The following is a 24,888-nucleotide window of genomic DNA, read 5'->3' on the forward strand; positions in this document are numbered from 1 at the left end:
GATTTAAATAACAGACATTTTAAAAAGAATGAAATATCTTTGTGACCTGTAAAGTTTCTCTGACTTTTAAAAAGCAAATGTGGGGGCACCTGGGTGGCTTGGTCGGTTGAGTGTCCAACTTCAGTTCAGGTCATGATCTTGTGATTTGTGAGTTCGAGCCCCACGTCAGGCTCTGTGCTGCCAGCTCAGAGCCTGGAGCCTGCTTGGGATTCTGCGTCTCCCTCTCTCTGTGTCTCCCCTGCTTGTGTGCTCTCTCTCTCTCTCTCAAAACTAAATAAATGTTAAAAAAATAAATAAATAAAAAAAAAGCAAATATGAAGAAAAGTGACATGTGAATGGCGTTCCCAACTACCTTACTGGGACAATTTCCAGTATAAACAATAGCGTAAAGGATAAATTTTTGCATGCTGATCCCTACTCCCAAGGACCCCCTGCAAAACAACAAGAACATTTACCAGAAAAGAAACTAATTATGAAATAAAGTCAAAGATAAGAAGGCAATGAAAGAGGAATCAGGCAGAGGTTCCTGTATCTTTCTGCTCATAATACTGACCAACTGAATGAAAGAATCAGGGAAAAAAAAGCCATCCACTAAGAAGCCTACAAATATTCCTGTTTTTGACAAGAAAGGCCTGTATATCAGGTATGGGAAAAGTTATTGTGTGTCTCTGAACTCAATTTGCAAGTGACCACAACTAAACCAATCATTCTAAAGTCACTATGTAACTGGGGTGCTTGGGTGGCTCAGTCTTAGGTTAAGTGCCCAACTTTGGCTCAGGTCATGATCTCACAGCTCATGAGTTCGAGCCCTGCACCGGGCTCTGTGCTGATAGATCAGAGCCTGGAACCTACTTCAGATTCTGTGTCTCCCTCTCTCTGAACTTTCCCCACTTGCACTCTGTCTCTCAAAAATGAATAAACAGTAAAAAAAATTTTTTTGAGTCACTATGTAACTACAGGTATTTTATGACTTATGGTCCAAACAAAGGATATTTCTCAGCGAGTTCAGCTATTTTGCCAACCAAATTGACGATAATATACTCTTCTTTGCTCTGTTGTAAATATTCAAGCATTTTCTGGACAATCACTGTTATATTCTGTGCATTAGTAATTCTGTAAAGAAGTTCCAGAGTCTATTTAAGAAAGAAATAAAAACAGCATTATAAAACTATACATGGTAATTCCAGTAAATACAGCAATATATAGGTTTATAATACAGTTGATTCTGCCACTTTTACATAGACCAACTGGGCAGTTAATAGGTGCTGAAGAAATGCACATTTTAGCTAAAACAGAACTTAATTAAGAAAGGTAGAATCTACTGTCGAAAAAAATGAATTATGATCAATTCCAAAGTCTAAAAGCTTTTTGATACCGATAAAAATTATAATCTGACTACTTCTAAATGAGAGGCCATGTAAAGTCTAAAAACTTAAAAGGTTTATAATCTGTTTTCTAAAAATATAACAGCTTCTTAAACCTATATCATTTATGCCTGTCTGTGCATGTATATATACACACATGAAAATCCAGTCTTACAAACTATATTTTCCACACTACGTAAACAATAGAAAATAGCCCTTGAGTGGGTTCATCAGCTGAGAGCAAATGGCCTCCAACAGATGGACAAAGGCTGGGGGCTCAAGTGCTTCAAAGCCTTAGCAAGGCCTCTGTTCAGAATCTCAGGCAAGGAAAAACCATGTTATAGTCACTTTCTCAATGCTCAGGAATATATCTCTTGCTTCCTCTTAAAGGAAGACCAGTACGAGAGTAAGCTCCCATTTGGCTACACTTTCTGAGGCCCTACATTAAGGTTCTAAAAATATCGTTAACTCCCAGAAATCAATATGAGACCAAGGGCAGTACTGAGAAAGTATCATTTACTGGTATTTTAGGATCAACAACATTAGCTGCAAGAGATTTCCATATATTCTACTTGTCAAACTTGTTCAAAATATCTTAAGGGTTCTTTGTAATTTTTCAATCTTCATTGCCAGGATATCAAGTACAAAAGATAACTGTTTAAGTTAATTCTTAACTCCATTTTAAAATCCATAAATACACAGGTCCTCCATTAATAGTGTTCAACTTATATAGCTGTCTCAGACATGCTCCCTGTAGATTTTAAACTACATTATTACATATTTTTAGATAATTATACCAAATTTATTTCCTACTCTAAGACTATGCAATTTAGCATTTCCAGGATTGCATGAGACAGGGCATTAGGAATTGCATGGCTCAAGAGAGGTCTTTTATGTTTGTTCCTTCTTGCCTTCTTTCTCCCTATGAGAAAGAAAGGTAATAAAACCAGACAAATGGGAAGCCCAGTGTTAAACAACAGGTCACTCCATTCCCAAGGACCAAAGTTCTTCTATGTAATTACTTACAGAGGTTATACATGATAGTGGCATTCAAACAGATAGTCCTGAGGTGCCTTCTTGGAGCACTATTGATACTAAAAGAATTCAAACTACTTTTCTCACAGCAGGTAACAGACAAAACAGATCAGACTCGATAATTTTAAAAGAAATTTATTTTCCCTTTGACTCTCATTTTTAAATTAGGGCCCAATAATTAAATATAGCACTAAGAAAACTGTACCTAAGTCAACTCTGTTCAATTGAGTAGCCAACCACACAAAGAAAACACATGCTCTGTATTTGTTCAAAGTGGAAGAGCCAAATAATTACTGTTATTGTCCTTTGGTGCCTTCTCACTCTTCTATCATGCTTACACAGAGAAATTAGTCCATCTACAAACTTCCCAGATTTGAGGCAAGTAACAATTTTCAGAAGATTAAAAATATAAAGGCAAAAAGAAAAAATATATATGTAGATGACAATTTCTCAAAAGCACTTTTATTTCAAAAACAGTACCTTTTAAAATTGAAAATTTATAATGTTATCTTTTAAAATTACAATTGTTTAATGAAATAGTATTCTTTGCATAAACTACTTTTAACTCATTGCTATTAATTTAGATGTTCAATAAATTATCTTTATTTTTAAAATAAAAAATAAAAATATCCATTCTTCTTAACTAGGTCCCATATACCATTTTAATATGAGGGCACAGAGTGATTTGTTTACATGAAAATTAACAGAAACACTTATATAGGCACCCAAATGGACACTGAAGCAATTCCTTCCAAGAAGTTCAAATCGTTTAGGGGTTATCTTTATTAATTCTTTCAATATTCCTACATATTTAATAAGGAATGCATTAGCCCACTTCACAGATGTTAAGAATATGAAAAAAATATTAATCATCATAAATTACATCTTAAATTACATTAACAGAAAGAACTTGAAATAGAATTCAGGTCTCTTCTTAGGCCAAAAAAGATATTAATGAATCCATACAGGTAATTGAACCTAACTCCTCTAACTCATAGTTTAAAAACATTTGTGAAGATACTGACACAAGGACTTTTTAGAAAAGTTCCTTAAACTTTACTAGAAAGAATAAAATACACTCAGAAGTTAAAATGCACATGTGTGTGTACACACACACACACACACACTACTACTTTCCTCTCTCCATAATACCAAAAAAGAAGTTTAAAAGTTATAACACTTCACGTACACTATTCAAAGTACCAGTTTACCTCTCTTTTAATAATGGGATCAGGATGGTCTAAGCATTCAATTATTGTCATCTGGTGCTGAAGAGCCAGAGTGGGATCCTGCTGGATAACATAGGTAAGAGCCTTCAGCCCTAGAAACAAAGATTACGTTATACAAAGTGACTGGAAACAAATATCCAGCAAATTTCAAGAGCTGTCTTTGTAATTTCTGTCAAAATTATCTAATCATCTTACCTAAATACTTGAGATTTATTTTAGGTGACAGAACAAATCTTCCAATGCACTTGGCAGCCTTCTCAAGTAATTCTGATTTAGGATAAATAGAATAAACTGTATGTACACATTCAAACAGAATAGCTAGAGAAAGAAAATATAAAAATGTCAGGGATCATGTTAAGGCATAATAAAAGAACATGTGTAGAACTCAGAACAAAACAAACTAATTAGAAGGTCAGTTTTAGTAAAAACTTATTTATGGAAAATTTTCAAAGATAGGAACTTTGCTGTTTTCAGGCTTACACAACTATTAGGATTATATTACCACAATATATTATGTATATTAATAGATAGAAATGATGCATTCACACATGCAACAAGTATTTACTGAACACCTCCTATGTGCCAGGCATTGTTCTAATAGCATGGATACAGCAGTGAACAAAAAAGACAAAAACCCCTGCCCTTAAGGAGCTCACATTCTAAAGGGCACATAAGTAATATATTCATTGTTCCTATATAAACAGGTATTTCCAACACTGCTTGCATGCTTTAAAATAATTTGTTCTCTGGCAGTTTCTACCATTTATACACAGAAACTATATATGTAGTTTATTTCAATGTAATCATTTTAGGATACTCTAGCATTCATTTCAAAGTAGGGCCATTTCATAAAAATCCTCAAGTCAGTTCTTTAAAACAAACCTCGAAGAACATAGAACTATCTATTGAACATCTTGATAGTGTTCAAATTTGATTTTCTAATACAGTCAAAGATTGGATAACTACGATAATGATCAAAGTGTACACTAAAATCTTTTTCAAACTCTTTTGAAGAGCCTAAGTCAAGGAGCCTGAGCTTTGTCATGGTAAATAAAGAAGAACCAGCGTGGTATCAAGTCCTGCATGTGCTATGGAATCACAGTGTAAGTGAGACACAGACTCAGTCGACTTAACAGTTCTACCACAAGTTGAAGCATATCAAGTGTCCTTGATAGAATCCTTTCTTCTCTATTTCTAAAAGCTTTAAACAAAACAATCTGATACTTTGTTGTATACAACATAAAACTTGAGTATTCAACCAGCTATATTTTCCACTGTTAGGTTGCCTATCGACTGATTCACACATAAACTTTGTATAAAAAGCTTTATACAAACCCTTTCTATAGAAGGAGAAAGAGAAAATAAATCAGAAATACAAATTTCTCTTTAAGAAGGGGACTGACTTTAAAGGAAAATCTACAAAGTGAGTTAACTGAACCTAAAAAGATACTCCTCTGTATATTCAGATGTTGTGCTGTAAAATGTCCTCATTCTGTGCCATGGAAAAAGTAAACTTTATGACTTTATGAACTAAACAAAGAGAGGCTTGGTCAAGTGAGTGACCAACTAAGGCAGGAATGGATGAACTACCACTAAATCTAGCCCTTGGCCTACTTTTGCAAGCCTGTAAACTAAGAACAATTTTTACATACTTTTTGAGATACAATTGACATATAACATTATATGAGTCTCAGGTGTACAATTACATGTTTCAAAGGTCGTAGAAAAACAAAATAAACACAGGAGAATTTATGACAGAAACCTATGTTACCTACAAAGCTTAAAATATTTACTACCTGGCCCCCTTTTCAGAAAAAGTTTGTCAAACCCTGAACTAATAGGCCAGTCCTAAGTAACATTAAAAATAATGATGACCCATTTTCTGTTATAACTGACACGGTTTCCTTTACAGATTCCTGCCATTCGGAACTCTCCTGCTATCAAACTGTGTTACTACAAAAGCTTCTCATTACCCATCCAAAATCCAAACTTTTATTTAGATGCTCATAAGATTTCTGGAAAGCTAGTATAGGTAAAATTAATAGTTCAAAAATTATACTTATGAACTTAGTGCACAAATGAGCTAAAAATGAATTTAATAGATTTCTAAATCACTTTTCCACTATAGCTAAATCCCTTTATTCCCCAACTCTACAAAAATCTGAGTATAAGTCCATAAATGAAACAGCAGCCACCCTGCTCTGCTGTCTCCTCTCTGCAGCGGTTAAAAAAAAAAAAAAAAAAGTGCTTCTGAGGATTCTAAATGTAAAAACACAATGTGAAGTTTTGTTTTCTCCTCAAGAGCAAGCCAGGTCCTAACCAAAATATCAAGTAAAAATTAGCAAATAAAAAATTAGTAATATCCTAACATTTGTGATACTGTGGTTTTATCATAGGTTTTTGGAGTTGGATTATGCACAAAATTTGAAGACATTCCACTGACACCTTATCCTTCAGACTAGACTTTACTTTCATATTAAATAAGGAAAGTATCTATTGATACTACTCTGACAGGGAGACGCGGGTACCACCCTATGGGGATGAAAGTCCAGGTTCTCCACTCTGCCTCCTTTGACACCTGGAGAAGGAGGGGACCCTTATTCCTTCTGGGTGGGGGATGGGAGTGTCTGCTGATACTATCCTGCCTCAGAAAGGAAGGGGCACCTCATTACCACTCCAATGGCCTCCACTGACATTGATGGGATGGCCTGAATATCCCTGACCAGTGGTGAAAGCTCCAACTCTTTCTAGGCTTCCCCTAACACCACCTCAGCAAAGAGGAGAGAGGTGCTTCATTAACTCCCTATTCCTAGATATGTGAAATCCAGGCTTCCCACATCATCTCCACTGACAGTGCAAGCGAGATATGCCCCACTCCCGACACCTGGCAGGGATGAAATTCTGGCTCTCCTCTTGGGCTTCTCCACAATGAGCCCAGTAGAAGCATTGGGAATCTGCTTACACCTGGTGAGGGTGGAAATCTTGGCTCTCCACTCAGTCTTTTCTGACATGGGTGGGTCCATAATTTATTCTGTGTGATGCTTGTCTGGAAAAGAGGCTACCATCTAAAAGTTTTCTACCTTGCTAGTTTGCCCTTTTCTTGTTGGTCCTTTGGCTAGACAGCAGGCTTTTCTTAAGGCATTTTTGTTTGGAACGGTTGGTGTTTCCACGTTGCTGGCTCTCCAGTACCCAGTCTGAGAAATATGAGGCAAAAAGAAAACCCACGGCACTCACCGTGATATTGTTCCTTGCATCCCAAGGTTCCTAACCAGTCCACCTTCATTTCTCTACCTTACAGAGTCTTATGTTAATTTTATATATAATGTCTATTAAGTGGGAAAAACAGGGAAATGCACTTCTGTCTACTTTTGATGGTTCTGTGCCTTGTACTCCCTTTTCTATAATTCTCCCAATTTACTAAAAAATGTTACTCTCATCTTATCAGTACCTTGCCCAGAAGTCTTCCATATCTCTGGATTTATACGGTATAAAGCCCAAACTCATTTGACTGCCACAAGAGAACCTCTGCACCAAGGCCTTTCCGCTGCTCCCAATATGAACTGTCCATGTAGACTGGTAAGTTGATATTCTCTGAAACTGTTTTAAATATCCCCACTTCTGTACCTTGTCTCATGTTCCCTTCACCTAGACCCCCCTGATCTCTCTTCTGGCTATATGTATCCTTACTATCTGTCAGGGCCCCATTATATCAATGAACTCTTATGTGTGTCCTCAGGCCCACAGTGATCTCTACCACTGGACTCCTGTAATATTTATTCTCTGTATCACCCCTTAGCATTCTGCCTTATACTGATATTATTCTTTCATAAATAAGCTAGTTCTACTATTATATAGTAAATTTCTTGAAGGCAAAGATTACATTTTACACTCCTTCACATCCTCTATATCACTTTGCACAATGCCTGGCACATAACAGTACTCAATAAATATCTCTGATGGGATTTATGTCTTGACTTAACACTTAGGTAGGTTAAAATAATGGAATTTTCAAAAAAATATGATTTAGCAAGTATAAAAGCTAAAACCCAATCAGGTAACTGATAAAAGTTATCAGTTATATACAGATAACTGATAAAAGTAAAGTAGTTTTTCTCTTCCTTTAATTCAACTAAAACGTGTTACTCATTGATTAACCTAGTGCCAGACAGTGGGATAGACACAGTCTCTTCCCTTATGAAGTTCATGATTTAAAATTCACATTCTTAAGCAATAAAATATTCGTGTCAGCATTACTAGAGAACATTCTATCATTGATAAAATCACTCAAAGTTATAAACTGTATCAATACAAATATGGAGGGGAAGCCTAACAATGGAAAGATTAATAAAAGAAATAAATAAAACAACAGAAACTATAAGGTTTCCATGGCAAGGTAAAACATTGCACTGACAGCCTACAAAGAAATGAATTATTGGTGTTGGTCCCAGAAATGTTAATAAGGGAAAGGTGCCCTAGGGGAGAACATTAAAAAAAGTATTTCCTCAGGTATACAGTACTCTCCAAATCAAAAGGAACAGATAACAGTGGTTATCTCCAAGAAGGGGAACTGGGTGGTGGGTGGTAAGGGTCAAAGGGACACTTACTGTTCACTGTATACCTTTTTGTACCTTTTGAATTTTGAACCATGTGCATATATTACCTATTCAAAAAAATAAAAAAATTAAAGCTGAAATGTCAATTACCAAAAAAAAAAAAAATTGTGCAAGAAAAAGAAAATCAGATCCTTAACTGATTCTAAACAGACTTCCTTGAGAGTCTTTCAAACTCTTATCCTACACACTAATTATATCTCAAGCAAAACTTTTTAGCTTCGCTGCCTGCAAAGACTCTGACACTTGTCTGGATCTTCTGACAGCTCCTAAACAAACCACCCATGTCAATAAGGATGATCCTTATCACTGGCCTGACTCTTCTCATTACACAGCAAGATCCTACATAATATCAACCGTTCATTACACTATACCCTCATAAGGGCAGGGACTGTGTCTATCTTATTCTCCCTTTAATCTCCTGTACTTATCATGGAGAAATACATAAATCAATCAACTCTTCCCTCAATCTGTACCTAGTTTACAAATCAAGTTTTTGTTTTGTAACCCTTCAACAAATACTGGTTGAACAAATGAATAAACCACTTTCAATGTCTTAATTACCATTTTTCCATGCAAAACATAAATCTATCTTCCAAAATTTACCATCTCAATTCACTGTCATGTGCATTATCAATCCTGTATGAGTCTCATACATGCAATTCTTTCTCCTTATTCCTAACTCCATCTTTGTCAAACACTTTTCTTACAGTTAAACTAGTATAATTTCTGCCCTCTAGTCCATCCCACATTTCTACAATCATTGTTCTTAAAGATTCACCATTTACCACTGTCTGAAAAAACAGGATGGTCTTCAAACCCTACTTCACAGTATTTTACCAGAAAAAGAAATAACTTCTCATTTGAGTTAATCTCTCAATGCTTCTTCTATTTTTCTCTATAGCATGCAAAATTCAAACTGTTTTACTTTGCTTCTGAATATTTCCAAATACCTCAATTTCTTTACTGAGCTTTTTCAAACTAATCAATAAAGAACCAATAGTTCCTCCCTCTATTAAGATTGAAAGTTTTTTGGTTACTTTTCTCAGTCCTCTACCCTCTCCCCCAAATTACTCATCTCCTATCACTAAATTACTTTTTAAAATTGTATGTAACATATGACTACTGTCTCCTCACAGAACAGTATACTGTTATTCCATATATATATCCTATATGTTTTTGTCTATATCTTATCCTTCCTTCAGTTTTCTTCTTAAATGTCAATAAAACCTTCCTTGTTCTCCCTCTCATCTAAGACTAGCTGCTATATTTTCCCATACAAAGGAGTAACTCTCCTTTGTAACATTTACTCCACCTGTCCCTTTCCATGTATGATCTATCTATCTGTGAGATCAATGATAATATAATCAATTATAACTATTTTATTCACAGCTGTATTACTTATACAGGTTATCTTCACAGTCAATCAGATGCTTAATGAATATTTTCAATATAAAGATAATTTCTCTTAAAGAATATTTTAAAAAGAGAGATAATTTTAATAATGAATTTAGATCAACATTTAAAATACTGCCATTATTTCTATTAGTTATCTAATGCCTGCACTGAAAAAGAATAACCCAGAGAACCACCTTAAAATTTAACATATAAGATTCTATTGGAATTTATAGATTCTAACACACATTTTGCTATGATGCTGAAAAACACTGTAATTTTTTCGAATAGCATTTATATATGTTACCTACCATATGTGACATTGTGATTTAACTCGGCTCTTCGTAAGGATTCATCAAGAACATCATACATTAATTCACTTGTCCTGTTTAAAAGATATTTTATTTGCAGTAGAATTATAGTATTATAACTCAATAAAACAGTTTTTCAAACTTCTCTCTCTTTAAAACTGAGGATCTACAGAAAAGAAGTGAAAAAAATTTATTTTATGAAGTTATGGAAATTTCACTTCTTCAAGATTCCATTTGCTCTTTTTCATGAGTTTAATTTCCTGTTTTATCAAAGATGACTAGTCAATGGAGAGATATACATAAGTCAACCAGCTCTTTACCTGTACCTAGTGTACAAATCAGGTTTTTGTTTGAACATACTACCTTTCATAATTTTATTTGCAATAAAATATTTCTGCCTGTTTCAAGTTATTATAGTAATATCTCCCACATCCAGATTATTCCAGACAGTATTTTAACCAAATAGTTTTTTTAAAGTATTCAAATACTAGTCTTTCTTTGAGCAGCACTAGGTTTTCTGGGGAAAAAGTTTAACTTTCATTTATGTTAACTATAAAGAAATTGTATTTTGTGAAACAGGTTTATACCACTCCTATGTCTTTATGGTCACTGATTACAGTTCTGGTAACTGGGTTGAGGTAGATACTGTAAGAAAATGCAGTGAAGAAAGAAAGAAAGAAAGAAAGAAAGAAAGAAAGAAAGAAAGAAAGAAAGAAAGAAAGAAAGAAAGAAAAAGAAAATATAGTGCTTTGTAGAGCACTCTATCTCAAAATCTAGAAAAGTTCTCTGCAAGAGGCTAGTGTGAAACGATGACTTCTCAACCGGCATTTGTCTCTGTTTTACAAATTCAAAAAGCACCAATAGAAAAAAAAACTACCATCAACACAGAATACACACAGTAGTCTTGCAGAGAAACTACACTGTAAAATAAACAAAAAGATCAAAATAACCTGGGGCCATACAAATGACATATGATGTATGTTACATCTTTTTCAGAAAATGTTTTTCTAAATATGCAGCTATAAAAATTTAATTTGAAGTGGATGGACTTTTATTCTGTCTTGACTGAAGTGTAACTATTCTGTGAAATCCAGAACCATATTCTAAAATCCCTCATTTTATTGTGTAAGCACTTTTTCCAGACAATACCACATAGCAGACATTACAATTCACCCCCCAAATTTGGTAATACGACAGCTAGATTACAGTCTAGTTTCTCAATTTTAAAAGCTGATGTCTGGCATAAGAGTCATAATTAACCACGTAGAAATATAGAAACATGTGCAGACATGATCAAGCCAAACAGGAATAACCTAAGAAGAAGACTGCTATAAAACAAAAGAAAATATCTAAACAAGCGATATAAAAGAACATAAATATAAGAAGACTTTTCCACTAAATTAACTCTTTCAATTAAATACATTAGAATCCTACTATAAAATACCATTTTTACTTTGCCACACTGGACTAATCATGTCTTAAGAACTACAAGATTTGTGTTAACATAAAATCTCAGAGTTGGGACAACAAAGGAAAAAATACTCTAATGTTCCATAACATCATAAAAGAGTTTAACTCTTTGTTCATTTTCTTGAGCCTAATTCTATTCAACTGAGCTCGCTGGAGGTAAGCTCTCTCTTTGTACGTTCTTTGTAACTTTGTATGTATTCCCCAAATTCATTTATAAAGGAAAGAAGGAAGATAATGAGTTAATGAATTTAGTAAATACACTAAAAGCCTCCAAAGTTACTTCATGACAATATATTGTCAACAGACCTTTTTAGACTAGTCAAGTCTGAATGCACTACTATGAAATTCGTGATTTTAAAACAGAATTCCAGTGGACTCCCAACTAGAGCTATGCCGTAGGATAGGCTGGATTACATAAAATAAAATTACAGCAAACATTTCTAACGTGTGTATCTACTCCCATCACCTCCAGTTTTTTGACCTAGGAATTTAGAGTCAGAAACACAGAAAAAATGACATAGCAATATCAAGAGTGATACAGTCCAGCTAGCTCTCACCAGGAGCTCATAGGCAGATGGACACTGGCATGACACTGACAAGGCATTACTAGGAGCAACAGCCTAGAATACAATCCCTTTGTAAAGCTAGGCTAAAGAATTAGAAGGTACTGTACTGCATAAAGGAAAACCAGATCTTATAAAGTCAGAACACTGACTAGCAAATATTTTCTTAAGACAGAAACACATCAAGGACTCCAGCCATGGTACTTGCTCTCAAGGGAACTAAAAGACTTGTCCTTGAATGGTTCAGGAAAAAAAAAAAATTTAATATGTGTGCACACATGCACATATATATAGAAAGAGAAAGAATGATAAGACATATGAAAATAATTGATGACTCTAGGTAAAAGGTATAAGGAAGCTTCTTGATCTGTTGTTGGAACTTTCTGGTAAGTCTGAAAAACTATGACAAAATAAGGGCACCTGGGTGACTCAGTCAGTTAAGCGTCTGACTTCAGCTCAGGTCATGATCTCATTGTTCATAAGTTCAAGCCCTGTGTCAGGTTCTGTGCTGACAGCTCAGAGCCTGGAGCCTTCTTTGGTTCTGTGTCTCCCTCTCTCTCTCTGCCTCTCCCCCACTCGTACTCTGTCTCTCTTTCAAAAAATAAACATTAAAAAAAAAAAGAAAAACTATGAGAAAATAAAAAGTTACAAACAATATGCATAGTGAAAAGACACCATAAAAATTTTAATATAAAGTATTGGCTAAAAGAGTAATTCAGACAAATGAATTAAATGAAACACTCACATCCAACCAGAGGAAGAGTCAGCAAACTACTGTCTCCAGGACTATCCTGGCTGGATGTTTGTATTTGTATGGCTACAGGCTAAGAATGGTTCTTACATTTTTAAATGAGGAAAAAAATAAAAAGAATAATATCTCATGATACGTAAAGATTATACAAAATTCAAGTTTTAATGTCCATAAAGTTTTTCTGGAATACAGTAGTGCTCATTCCTTACGTATTATCTATGATTGCTTTTAAGTTATACAACAGCGGGCTTCAACAGACAACATACAGCCCACAAAGCATCAAATATTTATTATCTGGCCCTTTACAGTAAAGAAAGTTTCCAAATCCCTGAACTAGAATGTTTAAGAAGGCTTCAGGAAAGATATGGAGCTTCAGAGGTACCCTTCCCTATGAACAGGATTAGATAAGCAGAGAGCCAGGATTATCCCAACAAGCTATTATATACTTCTTACAGTGATTTATTTATCATTATTAAGCCAATTAAACATTGGGAGAATCTGACTTATGAAACTTCTAGGTGACAGGCTATCAGGGTATCAAGTTTGCTTAGAATAGTTTACCTTTGATCGTCTTTTCCTAGAAGTCCTAGTATTCTCAAGAGCTGGATTTGTAACCATGGTGCTGGTACACTATGGTAATTGAAATCTACTGGGAGCTTTCCTCCAACTACTTGCTTCAAAATTGTTACAAAACTCCCCGTCAAGTCTTTATATCCAGATGAATTCTCCTATACCCAAAAAACAAAACAAAAAACTTTCTATTAATAATAATCTCTTATCAAATATAAAATAGACCTGGTTTAAATACCATACAAAATCTAACTTAGGGCATGTTAACTTAGAAGCTGCATGTTCACATTTAATAAAACAGTACTCCAGGGGCACCTGGGTGGCTCAATGGTTAAGCATCCAACTTCAGCTCAGGTCATGATCTCATGGTTCACAAGTTCAAGTCCCACGTCAGGCTCTGTGCTGACAGCTCAGAGCCTGGGGCCTGCTTTGGATTCTGTGTCTCCCATTCTCTCTGCCCCTCCCCAGCTCGCGCTCAGTCTCTCTCTCTCAAAATAAATAAAAACATTAAAAAAATTTTTTTAATAAAAATAAAATCATACTCTAATGTGTTTAATGTCTTCCATGATGAAACTACTCTGACTACCTGATCCAAAGCTGAATCATCCCCCAAAAGGCTTCCACCATTCACTACTTGTCTCCACACAGAGTCTTAATCACATTTCATAAGTTCTTATAATTATACCTTATATTGAACTTTTGTTAGCCAATACCAGCAATTAAATCAAAAAGTGAAAAAAAGGGCGCCTGGGTGGCTCAGTCAGTTAAGCATCCAACTCTTGATTTCAGCTCAGGTCATGATTTCAGGGTCGTGGGATCAAGCCCCATGTCAGCCGGGGGATGGACTGCTGGGGATGGAGCGTGCTGGGGATTCTCTCTCTCTCCCTCTGCCCCTCTTCCCTGCTCACTCACTCTCTCTCTCTCTCTCTAAAAGAAAAAATATATATCTTTTTTTAAAATATAAAAATGTATCTTTTTTTAAAAATAAATAAAAGTCTTAATAAATTAATAAATAAAATAGTTTTTAAAAAGTCTTCATAATATAGAGAAATAGGGTAAGAAGGCAAAAACAGAAATCAGTTTTTTTCCCTTAAACTATATTCTTTCCTATTCTATTCTCCTTATTTCTCACATCCTTTCCCTCACTTCCCATCTCTCTCTCTCTCTCTCTCTCTCTCTCTCTCTCATACACACAATAAATACATCAATGTGATCATTTATACTGTCTCCACTGTATTTCATCTCCTTAGCACACTTGAGTATCAGCCCCATTTTTGGCTAATATACCACTATCTTTAAATCACACAATGAATTAGTAGCTATCCATTAGATGGTTAATCAAGAACTACTAGTGAAGTACTGCCACATTAAGAGATTAACCTAAGTTTGAGATTAACTCAGTTTGCCCTTAGTGCTTATGAACAGTTTCAAACTGCAATTTAAGACCAAAAATAGGGGCGCCTGGGTGGCGCCGTTGGTTAACTGTGGGACTCCTGATTTTGGTTCAGGTCATGATCTCATGGTTTGTGAGATCGAGTCCTGTGTCACGCTGCACTGTCAGTGCAGAGGGATTCTTTCTCTCCCTCTCTCTCTCTCTGCCCCTCTCCCACATGCACTTTCTCTGTCTCTCTCAAATAAACAAACATTAAATAATAACAATAATAAATAAATGTGTTCTGGGTGGAAGAGCATAGGGCACAGTCAAGTCTACTCAAACCTCCCAAAATCAGTGCATCTGCCTTTTAAAAATTAATTAACCCTATTGTATTTAAACATACCTGTGTTCCGAATGAGTGTGTTTTGATTATCTATCTGACTAATCTCTTGGACTGGGGAATTTAAATACATATTCCTCAGAATAAACATTAGATTCTTCATCGTAATTTTTATTTCACTATCAACGACACATTTTTGGAAGGGAAATAATAGCTCTTTCAAAGTTTAGTAAACGTTAAGGGAAAAACAAGATTTAATATCAAGTATCTATTTATACCAAATCTATTTTGGAGCATAATGAATAAAAATGAACACAACTTTCAGTTCTGTAACTGTAAATTTAATTCAGTGACATATTCCATTTTGTTTTATAGTACTCATCATGGAATATCTCACATGGAATACAAAGAGTTTCAGGCAATGCACTGGGGCTGAATTAGTATAAACTCATATCACCATTTAGAAAATGTTACCATACCATTCGACCTTCCTTCTTCATCTGACACAGTATCAATTTAAGGAGTCAGCAACATAATCTATAGTTTACACACCCTCCACCAGCTCTCCTCATTTCAATAAGCTCTTATGCATTTTATGAAGTCGTATAAAAGTCACTGCTTAAAAAACCACAAATCTGGGGGCACCTGGGTGGCTCAGTCGGTTGAGCGTCCGACTTCGGCTCAAGTCATGATCTCACAGTTCATGAGTTCAGGCCCCACATCGGGCTCTATGCTGACAGCTCAGAGCCTGGAGCCTGCCTCCAATTCTGTGTCTTCCTCCATCTCTGCCCCTCCCTCACGCGTGCTCTGTCTCACTCTGCCTCTCAAAAATAAGGAAAACTAATAAAAAAATTTTTTTTAAAAACCACAAATCTGCAAATTTCAATCACCTTCCATAGCTACCATTTTTCCATGCATCTTTAGTAACACAAAAAACTTAGGCATTTAAAAAAAAAGACTAATTCTGTAATGTGCCTACAACTCATGCTATCAACAACTTATAAAAATTACTATTAAAAAGTCAATAATAAAAACTTGACATGTTCATTAAGAATTTTACTGAAAAATGTGAGTTCTTTTTATTCCATAATTACATTTTTCTAATGGCAACTATTCAGTACTTCCTGAAATTTCCAACTTACCTTAATCATCCTAAAGTATATGTGCAAAGAAGCAGCCATGACCCCAACATCTCTGTCACAAAGTGCTTTCCGAAACTTAATATGGATATGCTGTACTTGATTAGGAGCAATGAGATGGAATTTATATAATGCCAGAACAGCTTTTCTTCGTATAATCTCCCTAAAGAGAAAAAATAAAATCTAAACAAACTGTCTGAATCCACAGGCATTTAGTTTGAAAATATTGTACACAAGATGATTTCACAATATCAGCTATTACCTTAATACAAAAAGAAAGAAAGAATTACACACTTATTGTTAATTTCTATATTCTAATCCATCAAACTATAAAAAGTAGTTATCTCTCGGAGGTAAGACCTCAAAAGATTTTAACTGCTCATATTATATATTTCTTTAGGTACAGAATTTTTGGTAACAAGCAAATATTAGTTTTGAAACCAGAACAAACAAGAAAGATAAATAAATTCCTTAATTCCCTAATTCCATTTTTGAAAGCCATCTCTCTAGAAATTGGGAAAAGAATCAACAGTTCAAATCTGTAAGAAGTAACTCTGGCTAGTAATATTATACAGTATATTTATCAATGTTGATATCAATAAATTAATATGTATTATTATATTTTATTATAACATTATTTTATTTTATTATTTTATTAATATTTATTATTTTATTTAAAAATTAATAAAATCTCATTAACATTATACCTTTAAAGATTTCTTCTTTTGTACCATGGGCAAGCATACTTGAAATACTTTAGGGAGCCAGGGCAATAGGAAGACTCACATTAAAAATGTCACTCCTCCCCTTTTCCAGCTCATGTTTCAGAAATGTCATTGCAACAAAGAGGAAAGTATATGCTAGCCTTACACTTAATTTTAACAGATAATGTCTAGCACACAAGAAGCAAAATAACAAGTCACTATCTTATGTTCATAATGTAATTTCCAAGTTAGTACATTTCCTTGTTAATTCTCACTCACGCCTATTTCTAAATATATTTGCAGGCAGGCTATGCTGGCAGTGTTCATAACAGCAGCAAATGTCACAAAACTAAAGTATTTACTATTAGGGTTCCTTAATATATATTTCTTTTACCTAAAATCACAGAATCTCCAAACTGAGATTACTCAATGCAATCTTCTGTGTTCCAATCAAGAATACTTTCTATGGGATGCCTGGGTGGCTTAGTCGGTTAAGCATCTGACTCTTGGTTTTGGCTCAGGTCATGATATGGTTTTGCGAATTTGAGCCCCGCATCAGGCTCCATGCTGACAATACAGAGACTGCTTGGGACTCTGTCTCCCTCTCTCTCTGCCCCTCCCTGACTTGTGTTCTCTCTGGCTTTCTCAGAATAAATAAATAAACTTTAAAAAAAAAAAAAAAAAGAGTATCTTTTATAAGATTCCTAAAAAATGTCCTCCAGCTTCTGCTAAATTCCATTAACAAGCAACTCACTACTTTCCTAGGCAAACTATGCCATGATGGATAATTATTTTGATATGGAAAGAAAAAGTAGGTTAACAACAGATTTGCCAGTAGTATTAATACTATGGTGACTGTAAACTACATCTCAATATATTGCTATTGAGTGTTAACCAATATCAGTTCTGAGAGAGTAGGTAAATGAGGTGAGATAAAAGAATACAAATACTGAACAGGCTCAGGAATCCCTAGGCCTGGCCCTATGTGGTGGTACTAACAAAAGACATCAAGAGACCTAGATTGGGGCTCTAGGTCTGGCTTGGTGAAACTCAAAAGTCAAGTCCAAGCCACATCTTCTCTGGGACATCCACTAGCATACCTATAGCTCTGACCCATATTTTTCTGCATGGAGTTAGTTATGGCCATAACTACAGAAGCAGAATTTCAAAAAGTCTAACTGGTAGAAGACAGGAGATACCAATATTTGAAATTAGAGCACATGGAAAGCAATAAGGAAAAAATTCAGTTCTCAGAAGGATTTCAAACAAAGGATCAGTAAGTACCATTATCACAAAACAGTGTGGGTATGGAAAAATGACACAAAAATAATGCTCTGCTATCATCAGATCAACCTGTAATTATCTAAGAAAAACTAGTATTTTATTTCCAATAATTAATCGTTTACATCCATCATTTGTTCTGAAGACAGATTTGACATAAACAAAGCATTAAAACAAGTATGAAAAACTTATGAAGTTATTCCATAATTCTTAGTAAAAGCTATCATTTTAGCCAGAAGTTTCATAGTCCAAAATTTCTTAAAGAATACAAACCATAAGACAACATTTTTTATCTTAGAACACTAAAATTACTAGCTTAAAAAAACATATAAAATAAAGAAATGTTGTTATGAGCAACAAAATATTTTTATTAAGAATGTATGTATATTGGGGTACCTGGGTAGCTCAGTTGGTTGAGCATCCAACTTTGGCACAGGTCATGATCTCACGGTTCATGGGTTTGAGCCCCATGTCAGGCTTTGTGCTGACAGTGCAGAGACTGCTTTGGATTCTGTCTCCCTCTCTCTCAGCTCCACCCCACCCTCTCAAAAATAAACACTAAAAAAATTTTAATTAAAAAAAGAATATAAGTATAACTAAAATATTGTAATACAAAAAAAACCAGAAAGAAATAGAAGAAAAGAAAAGAAAAGAAAAGAAAAGAAAAGAAAAGAAAAAAGAAAAGAAAAGAAAAAAGAAAATGATTACAAACTGTTCCTAGTTCTAAAGGTTATAAAGTTAAGGGGCTTGTCAAAAACAAACAAACAAAAAAACAAAACAACACAATAAAACAAAATAATTAGTGAAAAGGTAAGTCAAGCTCAAACTGAGGGATACTGGAAGGAAGGTCGGTAGGGAGATGGGCTAAAGGGTGCTGGGCATTAAATGGGTAACGGGTACTAAGGAGGGCACTTGTGATGAGCACCGGGTGTTATACGTAAGTGATTAATCACTGAGTTCTACTTCTGAAACCAATACTACACTATATGTTAACTAACTTGAATTAAAATAAAATCTTTGAAGGAAAAAAAAATTCAAGCTGATAAGGAACAAGTTAAGGAATCTTACAAGGTAAGATTAGCAAAATACTACAAGTTAAGGTTTATTTGGATATATTTTGCTATAAAACAGAATCTGAATGTTACAGTTTTGCCATCAAAGCATCCCCCGTACACTGAAGCTCTGCATTCACAGCACTTGAACCACTCACTGCCAATTTTTTTTCCATTATTCCACTTTATCCTCAAAACAACTTTGTGAAAACTAACATGTTTCAACCAATCCCACATAGTCAAAGGAAAAACAGGACCACTACTGGTTAGTGGTAGAACTGGGAGGAAAGCCACAGATTCCTGACACCAAACCTCACTGCCTCTTGGTTTAACTTTAGAAAGCTGCCTAACATTTTCCCAAACCCACATAAAATAAGGGACAATGCTATCAGAGATTTCTGCATTGTATCAGGCAGTCTAAGTCTATCCTCTACCCTGGCAGCATTAAGTTAAAGTTAGAATAAGTTTCTTAGTATAAATTTTTATTTTGAAATATATAGTATAGACACATACCCAAAAAGAATTTACTTACTTAGAATGTTGAAGTTTATCTTCAATTAATGGAAGAACAGCTGGAATCATTTCTCGAGGGAATATCTGGCTGACGACAGTAAGTGCCATGCATACTTCTACCAGGTTAGTGCTCTGCAAGTCCTGACATAATCGGTGAGCAAACAAACATTCAGTGCACATTTTGAAACTAGGTTGAGTTCAATACTGCAATGGCCCTACATACTTTATGGTTTTCTACTAACTTTATAATCAATTTGTACATTCAGGTTTACCTCATATTGTGTAGGAATATCCTACTGTTTCGTTTCCCTTAATAGAGTCAATTAAGATACATATAGCCAAAAAGCAACTGATCCAAAAGGAAACTGTATTTCTGTTCTGACACTGACCCATAGTAGTCTCCTTTACTACAGCGTTTAAAACTTTTCTAAACTAATAACAAAACCAATCTTTGAATTTTTTTCTTGTTAATTGAGTAGATGTTTAAAAGGAAGTAATTCTAGATTGTATACAATGCGTGTGTTTATATACTTCTATATGCACAAAGTTTATAAATCATTCAAACAGATTTATTTTGGAAACATAAATTTATTTTGGAAAATCCTGAAAAATTTAAGCTACTAGTAACCTTAAAAGAGTATGTAACTTAAAATTCAGAAAGTACCCTATACACATTCACATACACAGAGTCATACATCCAGAAAAACATGGAAGAGCTCAACAGTTTGATTATGTTTCATTACTAATTTTGATCCAAAGTTTAACAGGAAAAAACACTGTGTGGATTACACTGTATTTTTATTATCTATAAATTTCAGTTACCCAATTATACTCTATTCTCCTTAAAAATGACTTTTAGAATTTGAAAGACTTCAATTATTCAGTTTATATCTATATCCTTTTAGAAGAGATCCTGAAGAAAAAGACAGTCAGAAAAGTGGATCTGACTAAAGGTCTGCAGAGCTGCATGATTGCTGTCTTGCTTTTTTTTTAACTAGGCGCCACACCTAGTGTGGAGCCCAACACAGGGCTTCAACTCACAATCCTGAGATCAAGACCTGAGTTGAGATCAAGAGTCAGATGCTTAATCCACTGAGCCACCCAGGTGCCCCTGGAGATCTGCTTTTAAATGAAACAATAATAAGAGCGAGCGGCAGGAGCAACTACTTCCTACTTTAACACAGTGTTCCATTTAACCCTTACAACTTGGCTAAGTTCTATTATAAACTTCATTTTACAAACTCAGAAACTGATCTAAAAGATCTTTCTAAGCCCATTCTGTAAGCCTGGCTTCTTCCAAAAATATCTAACTCAATATGATAGAGGTGAAATGTCAGAAGCCCACAGGACTAACTTAAGACTTCATACTAACCAACATATAGTACAGTACCTTTACAACTGTATTCACAAGGAGAAGCAACAGCTCATGACTTTCATGTAGAAATAAAGAAACAGCCAAATAACCTATAAAATTTGAGGGGAAAAGTCTCATTATTACCTGCCAAAAATGACTTTTCCCAGGAAAAGTTAAACAAAGCAATAATATATTCCAAAATTTAAGTGTCAAAGATAACAACTACAAGTAACTATAAAAACAGATTGGAAAATATGAAGTTCAAAAACTTCAGGAAGATTTCAGATGTTCTTTATCCTGAAATCTTTCAGAATTCTGTATTTCACAGGATTGTCACCAAAATGGAAAACAGGCTATATGTACCAACTTAAAGTCTTATAAATGACATTAGAAATATATGCCTTCTATCTTCTGTGCATATCTCTACACAATCAATTAAAACATTACATTTTCTATCTTACAGCCAAAGATAACTATATAAAAATAGTTACTATAGTTACTAGTGAGTTACTGGCTATTTCTTATTATTGAATGAGCTACCTAATACCAACCCGTATGATGTAAATCACATATTAAGCCATACACAATATCTATTTTCTCATTTGGAGATACACTATTGAAGGAATAACAGTGGTTGAGGAAAGAAACACTGTCTACCACATTAAGTGTACTTGATTTAAATAAGCATTTTTATTTCAATAATATTAAAACATAAAAAAAGTACATCTTAGGGTTGAGGAAATACATTAATACTATGACAAATGCCATGTATATGGAATCTAGCTACTCCATGTCATTTTCTTGTCACTCTTCAGATTGAGAACATTTGTTAGACAGTTACTGTGGATCAGTATATTACAAGCCTTACCTCATTCAATCCTCATAACTGTATGAAGTAGGTATGATTATCCCAAAAAGAATAAGGACAAAAAAGGGTAAATGACCACAGTCTATAGCTATTACATGGTGAAGCCAGCACTCAAACCCAGCCAGGAGTTAGTTCATATTTTAATCCCTATGCTGTGCTGTCTCTCCATGGTCTATCCTGAGGCCCTATTTCCTGACACCCATCCTCACTGTGTTTCATTCTTCTCAATTCTTTCAGCTCTTTCATTAGGGATTCTAATGCTAACTGTCCCCATCATGTCTGTGTCTACTGGGAATCATGGGAAACTGTAAGAAATTACCTATTGTCACAACCAAGAAGAAAGGGTATGACCCACAGCAACATCTTCACTAAAGGTCAGAGGAGCAGGGCAAGAGAGAAAAAACAACTAAGCAGGGGCAAGAAAGGAGAAAACCCTAGAAAGCATTGAAAGAAAAAATTTCTTATCTGATTGCTGAAAACTCATGATCAGCTAAGGTATCACCCACACCCAAGTCACCAAAATCAAGGTATAAGAAGATGAGTAATTTCAAAGACCATATCAAGGAAACCTTAATTCTGTTACAAAGAATATCCTAACTATTGTGACAGTCAGGAAACAGGGAAAAAAATATTCAGTGAACTCAAAAAATGAAAAGGTTCCAGAAAGCAAAGAATAATGACTAGATTATGGAGCATGCTTGATATGAAAGAGTGACATATAGGGTAAGAATACAGGCTTTGATTCATAGAAACTTGGGGTTCACATTCTGGCTCCACTATCTACTAGCTATATGACCTTGGACAAGTGACTTAACCTTTCTGAGCTTCAGTTTTCACCTATCTCATAAGATAAAGCACCTAACATAATGCCTAACTTAATGGGTGCTGAAATTTATATATTCAACAACATATAAAAATAATAAAGTGGGGGCACCTGAGTGGTTCTCTCAGTTAAGCATCCAACATTTGATTCTGGCTCAGGTCATGTTCTCATGGTTTGTGAGTCCGAGCTCAGAGTCAGGCTCTGCACTGACAGCGTGGAGCCTGCTTAGGATTCTCTCCCTCTCTCTCTCTCTGCCCCTCCCTCTCTCTTTCCCTCAAAAATAAGTAAACATTTCACAACTACGTGGATGGAACTAGAGGGTATTATGCTAAGTGAAATTAGTCAGAGAAAGACAAATATCGTATGACTTCACTCATATGAGGACTTTAAGATACAAAACAGATGAACAGAAGGGAAGGGAAGCAAAAATAATATAAAAATGGGGGGGGGACAAAATATAAGAGACTCTTATGGAGAACAAACAGAGGGTTACTGGTGGGGTTGTGGGAGGGGGGATGGGCTAAACGGGTAAGGGGCATTAAAGAATCTACTCCTGAAACCATTGTTGCACTATATGCTAACTAACTTGGATGTAAATTAAAAAATAAAATAAAATTTAAAAGTAAATAAAATAAATAAATAAATAAACAAACCTTAAAAAATAATAATAGGGGCACCTGGGTGGCTCAATCAGCTAAAGCATCTGACTTCAGCTCAGGTCATGATCTCGTGGTCTGTGGGTTTGAGTCCTGCATCAGGCTCTGTGCTGACAGCTCAGAGTCTGGAGTCTGCTTTGGATTCTATGTCTCCCTCTCTCTCTGCCCCTCCCCCACTCACGCTCTGTCTCTCTCTCTCTCTCCCTCTCTCTCAAAAATAAACATTAAAAAAATTAAAAAATAGTAAGTAAATAAAAAGAAGAAGGCATCTCCATCAGAGAAAGCACCAAAGCTAATCTTAGAAATCTCAGGAGAGTTGAAAAGGCAATACTAACACAGTGAAGACATATAGAAGGTTTAAATGATATCTTAAAAAAAACTTATACTCACTAGCACACATAAAAAATGTCTGATACCTGCAGGAATAAGTTCCTCTACTTGGCAACAAAATATTTCCCTAAGATCATGAATCTCAATAAAAATGACTCTGAGGTCTCTATTAAAATAAGCCTCCAGAACTATGAATAACACAGGTACAAGGTTATTCACTGCAACATTATTTACAAGAGAAAAAAAAATAATAACCCACATGTCCACCAATAGGGACCTGATTGAAAAAAATAATGGCCTATCCATCCATCCAATGAAAATTATGCAACTGTATAAGAGTATGAAGATGTCAAAACAAGGTGTATAATAATCTATATAGCATGTTATCATTTGTGTAAGAGAGAGTTTATGAGTGTGTTCCCATGCATTTGCTTGTTTTGCAAGAAGAAACAATGGAAAGATTAATTACAAACTAATGAAAATGGTTACTTATGGCAGTAAGGAGCAAACTGGGTAAGAGGGACTAGAAATTAAAAGTGAGACTTGTTTGATTATACCTTTTTATAAGGTCTTAACTTTTGAACTTTATATATTTTTAATAATAAAATTAAATTGAAAATGAAAAAAATGGTATGCCAGTCTAAGAAGCACAATATAGCAACAGTCGTACAAAATTACAGCACCAACCACCTAATATTGACTATTGTTTTCAAAATTTCCCTGCCTTTGGGGATCTTAGAATTAGTTCAAGAGCTAAGACATTAATATATGAAAAGATACCACCCAAAGATGATGGTAAAAGCCACCAGAGTGATAAAAGAAGAGTTAAAACTTGATTTGGAATATGAGAAGGGAGAGACAACAGAGGACATTCCCTTGGAGGGAAGAATACAATAAATCTAGAAGAGTGAAGTGAGTTTCAGTAAGTAGAATAATGGGTACAGCCAGTCTCAGAATCTTTAGCAAACTATCTCCCTTTCCTATCCCATTATCTGATAGCACAGATATTTGTGAAGAATGCTGGTCCTTGACAACATGACACCATCAACTCCTTTGAATACAGAACATGTTATACTCCTATATGACTCTAAAGTGCTTCCTTCTTGAATTTTGATACAAGCTGAACCTACATGAATAAAAGATTTAAAGGATATT

At 34.8% G+C, this 24,888-nt stretch overlaps 1 protein-coding gene across 2 annotated transcripts in view; it reads right to left on the bottom strand.

The window, feature by feature from the left end:
* Positions 1-24,888, bottom strand: part of AP4E1 (adaptor related protein complex 4 subunit epsilon 1) — a 65,991-nt gene that overhangs the window by 34,661 nt on the left and 6,442 nt on the right. Inside the window, exons 4-11 of one of the 2 annotated variants that reach the window (XM_047075111.1) lie at positions 21,093-21,166; positions 19,722-19,843; positions 16,156-16,315; positions 13,290-13,456; positions 9,945-10,018; positions 3,824-3,946; positions 3,611-3,720; positions 994-1,133 (exon numbers count right to left, since the gene is read on the bottom strand). In XM_047075111.1, coding sequence (XP_046931067.1) covers positions 994-1,133; positions 3,611-3,720; positions 3,824-3,946; positions 9,945-10,018; positions 13,290-13,456; positions 16,156-16,315; positions 19,722-19,843; positions 21,093-21,166 — 970 coding nt within the window. The remainder of the gene's footprint in view (positions 1-993; positions 1,134-3,610; positions 3,721-3,823; positions 3,947-9,944; positions 10,019-13,289; positions 13,457-16,155; positions 16,316-19,721; positions 19,844-21,092; positions 21,167-24,888) is intronic. The other variant, XM_047075112.1, reaches the window with a different exon arrangement.

The sequence above is a fragment of the Lynx rufus genome, unplaced genomic scaffold, assembly GCF_022079265.1.
Source record: "Lynx rufus isolate CCGP_SWC_20201006 ecotype Redwood Valley unplaced genomic scaffold, mLynRuf1.p SCAF_13, whole genome shotgun sequence".
NCBI lineage: Eukaryota > Metazoa > Chordata > Mammalia > Carnivora > Felidae > Lynx > Lynx rufus.